General features: G+C 49.3%; 1 protein-coding gene across 1 annotated transcript; it reads right to left on the reverse strand.

Moving 5' to 3' along the window:
• Nucleotides 1–1,298: 1,298 nt before the first annotated feature.
• On the reverse strand, nucleotides 1,299–5,077 carry B2M (beta-2-microglobulin). The gene is made up of 4 exons (XM_075007088.1): nucleotides 4,945–5,077; nucleotides 4,310–4,588; nucleotides 3,320–3,354; nucleotides 1,299–2,100 (listed from the first exon to the last, which is right to left on the reverse strand). Exons 1-3 carry the CDS (start codon nucleotides 5,015–5,017, stop codon nucleotides 3,341–3,343), a joined length of 366 nt encoding a protein of 121 aa, XP_074863189.1. The 5' UTR covers nucleotides 5,018–5,077; the 3' UTR covers nucleotides 1,299–2,100; nucleotides 3,320–3,340.
• Nucleotides 5,078–6,196: the final 1,119 nt, after the last annotated feature.

A 6,196-nucleotide genomic window follows, 5' to 3' on the forward strand; every position in this document is an offset into this window, starting at 1 on the left:
GAAAAAGGAAGACTGGTTCTCCTGCCTTTCTGGAGCACATCACAACTGCACTTTCGTGGTTTCCCCTTCCTCTTTTAAATAGAGGCCAGTTTTTCAGAAATACAAAGCTCATTTGACCCACAGAGTGTACAAGGCAGAGCACAGAAAACTGCACTTGCATTTCCCTTCGCAATCCAGCAGGCTCTTGTGCTAGGCTAAGCCATCTCTTCTTATAGATCGTATCGGAGGGGTAGCCGTGTTAGTCTGGATCTGTAACAGCAATGAAGGGTCCTGTGGCACCTTGTAGACTAACAGAAAAGTTTTGAGCATGAGCTTTTGTGAGCACAGACTCACTTCATCAGATGCAGCATCTGATGGAGTCTGTGCTCACGAAAGCTCATGCTCAAAGCTTTTCTGTTAGTCTACAAGGTGCCACAGGACCCTTCATTGCTGCTTCTTATAGCTAGTGACTCATCTCCCTTCCCTTCCTAAGCAGGGTTTTCCCAGGAGATAGTCCTTTGCTGACTGTCATCATGCTCAGCAAGCCTGGCATACATGCAGGTCCAGCCTTTCGTTCTCTTCAGAGGTGACAGAATGAACCATGGTAACTTCACTGGGCAGTTGTACTATTTTAAGCAAGCACATTTATTAATGCAAAAGCTCTAAGGAACACATAGCATCTATGCATGGTACTAAAACTTGCAAGAGATCACCCCTCACCCAATCATCCCCAACAGCACTGTGGTTGGACTCTGTCCTTCTGAGCCAAGGCTGTTACCAACAAGAACCTAGACAGTGCAGAACACTTCTGTTCTGTACAAAGCTTTGGCATCTGATGCCCAATCTTCAGGATCAGATCATCAGGGGACAATGATACCCACCCCCCCATCATAACATTTGCTAGGTCTTCTGAAGCCCACCCTTTAGACAGTATTTGTATTCACCTCTCAGGATTCTACTTCACACAGATAAGGGTCATGGAAGTCAACCACTTTGATCCTCCAGGCCCAGGATTAGAGAGGAGGAAAGAGGGAGAGAAGGGGAATCCTAGCAGAAAAAAGCAAAGCATTAGAAATGCTGGAGAAGAGCTGGGCAGGATTTGAAGGCAAGGCTGTGAACTCAATTAGTCTATAGAGCAGGGACACAACACCACTTTTTACTTTTACCAAAAAGGGAACAAAAAAAGCCCAACCAAACACAGATTTTCAGTCTTACAGAAGGAAACTCCACGAATAAAACAGTGTATCACACACCTTGCTGCACTCACTGCAAGGCAAGACATACCCTCTCATCTTAAAAAGCCACAACTTCTGTAGGACTGATTGTTTTAAAATGTATTTTAAATCCAATGTCATTATATACAATTTTGAACAATACAAAGTGATATACTAATTAGTAAAACAAATCCATCTAGGTGGTTCAGAACATGTTTGCACACAGCAACTTATTGCATTAACTGGTAATAATTATATTGATTGGTACTTGTAGTAAGCAGTGATGTAGCCAATTGTTGTTCTGGGAAGCACAGCTACTGCCCATCCAAAAGGGCTCAGGAACACATTACACTCTGGCCCTGGTAGCCCTCACTGTCCTCATAACCAAGGAGGGCTGCCGCCATTGTTGCCACCTCCAGGTAGATTGTGCTGGGAATTTGTTGTTACTTTTACATTCTGGGGCTACTGGACAGACAAGTTTTCCAATCCAGTTCTTCTCAGTATCATGAGCATAGCATGGCTGGATTACAAGAAGGATCTGTGGGTCTTTCAGACACTGAGATGTTTGGGATTTGTTTTTCACCTGCCAGGCTACCCAGTACAAAAATTGGCTTATCTTTGCACAAGACCTATAACATTTTCGTCAGATAACCTCAGTGCTCTCCATGCCAAACCTAACCTAGCACTGTCTCACGTGCATGACAAGCCTAATGTTTCAAAATAGCAAGGTTTGAATTCCAAAAGACCACATCCCACCCCAAAACAAATTATTCAGCATCTTCTATTATACTTCAGCTCCAGTACAAAGAGAATGGGGCATGAAGTGTGCAGAGGAAAACACACAGGGCATAATAAAACAGCAGTCATATACAACTGATTTCAGATTGCAAAGCAGAGTTCTTCAGACCTGAAAAGGAAGAAAAAGATTAATAAAAAACCCAAAGCTTATATGGCCAGAAAGGCTAAGCAAAGGGAGAACCTGGCTCAGAGATCCCAGCCGCAAACAGCAAGTCTAAATCCTAACTGGTTCTGGACTTCTTTGCTTCTAAGGGTCGTTCTGTTAGATGCCCAAGCATCTCAGCAGGTGCCAGTTTCACTTGCAGGGCCTTAAACTCTTACGTTCAAACTGGGTGCACAGCAATTGCTGGTGTTACACATTAAGACATTTGTTACCACTGATTACCACTAAGCTGCTCCAGTATTCCCAGGCAAGAGACTGCACACCACCCTCACCCACTGCAAATGATCTCTTTAGTAACAACTGTTCCTCTAACCCTGATGCACTATTGCCAGCCCTCCCAAGAGATCTAGCTAGACCATAAGGGAGGACTATCAAATCGACCTCTCCCCACACATCAAGCGAAGACAGCACAGGGTCTAGTGACTAGTGGACTCTGATGTATGAAGAGCCATTCTTTCCAGGTGCCAAATCAAGTCATAACCCTTACAAAAATCTATTTTGCTTCAAAATGCTTTGATGATCAAGTGGCATTTTCATACAGACAAAATATTATTATAAGTGCTGAGAAGTTAACCGATTAAAGTCACTCCCAATTCTAAGCTACCACTTAACAAGCTAGAAACAAATGGAGCTGCCTGTTTCTAGCCTCCCCAAGTCAGTATGGCAGGAGTTTTGCTTTCTCTCCCCTAGCATCAGGATGTTTGGGCTGCTTCTACACCTGCCACTGTACTGAGGCAATCTGAAGCAGGCTGATAAAGCGCTAACATGAATATTCAGGGCTTCATTAGCACAGTGGCAGCCGAGCAAATTTCAAAGCACAGCCTTCTAATTGCAGATGGACAGTGTGGAGTCCAGCAGCTTCAAAATAAGCACCCCACCTAGACATTCCCTTACACCGATCTAGTTCTGTGGGAGTAAGGGAATGTCGAACTGGGGCACTTACTTTAAAGCTGCCCCCCATCTACAGTCTCCATCTGTATGGTTACATTCCCATGGATGCCATTATACTAATGAGGCACTTAATTTGCCCATTAGCACCTCATTAGCCTGCTTCAAATTGCCTCATTGCTGTGCCACCTCCAATGGGAGGTGGCATGTGTGGAAGCAGCCTTGGTCGAGCACCAAACTCCCTTTGACAGCAAGAAGTGAAACATACATAACTTACCATGAATGTCTAAGGTGCAGCTTAATTATCTGGTTCTGCAAAAGAACACAGGAGGTTAGACATCACCTTCTAAGATGCGGCTGTGCTGAACAATTAGCCCATCTACCTATCACAATTGTAATGTGGAACTGGGAGAGTTCTATCACTCCAGCAGCCACACAGATGTCCCGTGGTAAGCCACCACTGCTCATGCTAAGGAGATAATGAACTAGGCCAGAAGGAAAAATCGACACCAGGCCCCTTGTCCTCCTGCCAATCATCCCAGGCATCTTTGCTTGGATAGTAGAAGTGTAAAGCAAGAAACCAGGCTGGGTTAAGAGTGGTTTCTGGAGACAAAAACTGCTCTCATTAAAATACATCTCTAATCTTCTCACCCTTCTTCACAAGATAAGTCACATAAACGTTGCATCTGGCTCTTTTTATTTAGAAATGAGTAGAAGGATTTAAGACACCATTAAGATGCTACAATATTAAAACCTGAGAAAGTGTGGCCAGGCAGGGTTTGTCTACACCTGCTCCAGAGCTCTGCTGACTGAGGCTATGCCTCCACTAACACTTGCCAAACGGGGACATGGAAGTGGGGAAGACACCCCTGACTAACACATTTCACCAAAAGTGATGGTATGGCCAGAGCGACATTGGCAGCAGAGGTAGAAAAAGCACTACGTTTTCCAGGGGACACCAGTGACTTGTACCTCATCCCCAGCAGCTGTACTTTTATTCAAGTAACTTTTTGGGTAAGTTCGTCCACTTCTGGTTGGCAGGAGACATGCTTGGGCAGGCTGTGAGCCCAGGGACAGGCTAATTCCTACTGCCAGGGCCAGGCCCTTAGTAGTTCCCCGGGGTTGCCCGTGAGGGCCCACAAGGCACAGGACCAAAGGCAGCTGTCACAAACAAGCCAATGACCCAGGGAGGGTCTCAGCAGCAAGATACTTCAGTGTACAGTTCCTGACAGACTAAGCGAACAGAGGGAAGTACTGACATACTCACCCCATCGGATTTTCTTTGGGGCTGGAAGAGCGCTGTGTTTCACTTCGCAGTCATACACATCTTTCCCATTAGGGACGAACTGGACGTGCAGCAAGCGCTGGAAAGTCCAGTCGTCACCGAAGGAAAGGTCAGACATTTGCACACCATCCATCTGTTCGTTATTCTTCAGCAGGCTGACTTCAATGTTGGGGGGATAGAATCCCTCAATGTAGCAGTTCAGGACATTTGTCTTGCCGTTCTCCACTGGGTGGCGGGAGTACACATGTATCTTGGGGGGTGCTGAAGAGGTTGGGAAAGAAAGAAAAAAAAACAGAACCAAGTGACGTGATAGGTGCTCTCATTTAGCACCCCCCGCTTCCAAGAAGGCTCCATCAGCTGCTCACTAATGACTCAAAGAGCCAAGGCAGGAGACCAGGGCAGCGTGTTAGAGTTGAAGCGCGTTAAGAGAGAGAGAGAGAGAGAGAGAGAGCCCCCCCCCCCGTTGACCTCTGGGGCTCGCTATCCCAGCGCCCCGCCGCCGCCAGCCCGGCACGGGGTAGGGGGCCGCGCCCCAGCCCGAGGCGGGAGCCGGGCGCCTCGCCGGAAAGCCCCCGGGGCGCGGCCCGGCCCGGCCCGGCCCCCCCCGCGGCTCTCACATGAGGTCGCCTCCAGGCCGACGAGGCCGAGCAGCAGCACCACCAGCAGCAACAGGCTGAGACCTCGCACCATCGCTCCCGCCGCACGCGCTCCTCGCTCGGATCCTGAGCGGACTAGCCGTCGCGCAGCGCCCCCGCCGTGTTTTATACCCCTCCTGCCCCGGGCCAATCACAGCGGGGCGCGGCCCTCTTCATCACCAGTCACTGGGCAGACGTACCCCTGACAGGTTAGCCGAGCGGCACGGGGGCTTTCCAGCGCGTGCGCGCTCCTCGCAGCCGCCCCTCCCCTCGGGCTCCGGCTGCTCTTTCGCTTTCGCTTTCCAGCCGGGGCGAGGCTGCGGCTGCAGCAATGCGCATGCTCCCTGCCGCCCTTGGGGGACTAGCCCGGGTGGGCTCGGGGCTCCCCCTCGCGGCGCCCCCCGGCGGGGCCTGGAACAGTTTCTCTATTGGGGTGCTGAGAACCACTGAAGCAAACTGTGAACCCTGCATGCAATGGAAACCACTTCAGCCCAGGGGGTGGTGCACCCCCGCCCCAGTTCCAGCTCCTGCGGCCCCCAGTGAGACCCCCTGCCGCGATGAGCAGGTTCAGCGCCTCTTCCCAGCAGCTGCCGCTGCCCCTTTTTCCAGCCCCTGCACCAGATTGCTGCAAAACCACCCTTCCCCCCTCCCAGCCCTGTCCCCAGCATGCAGTACTTAGCACGTACGGACAGTCTTCTCAGCCCCTTTTACAGATGGGGTGACTGAGGCTCTGGCTTGAGACAGTCATTAAAACCCCGCAAAGCAGGGGTGGCGCCTGTGGTCAGTGCTGTGGTGCCTGAGTATGCCAGGTCCTTCCAGCCCTTACAAGAAGAATAGGGAATCCCATTAAGATTTGTAGTCAGGTCCTCACACTTAATATCCCCACAACTTTTGTCCTGTTAAGTTACTCGTAAGACTATGGCCCTAACTCCAGTTTAACTTACTCTGTATAAAATAAGGCTCAACCTTACAGTTCCCATTATCCTGGGGATTTCATGATGAGTAATGTTGACAAATTAACTGTCACATGATATCGACATTGCTCCTAGCCGCTGGGCCTTTTCCGGTGTGGTTACTGGTTGCTGCAGGTTGTGTGCAGTGTTGCGTTTGCCATTCCCTGAAGCACAGAATGTGAACTACGCATTCAACTGAAAACAAGAGAGTCTCAGAAAACAGAGTGTCCTTAAAAAAAAAAAAACTGAATCAGCCTTCAGTTATACCCAAGCAAGCCCTC

Source organism: Carettochelys insculpta, chromosome 12 (assembly GCF_033958435.1).
Source record: "Carettochelys insculpta isolate YL-2023 chromosome 12, ASM3395843v1, whole genome shotgun sequence".
In the NCBI taxonomy this organism is placed as follows: Eukaryota; Metazoa; Chordata; order Testudines; family Carettochelyidae; genus Carettochelys; species Carettochelys insculpta.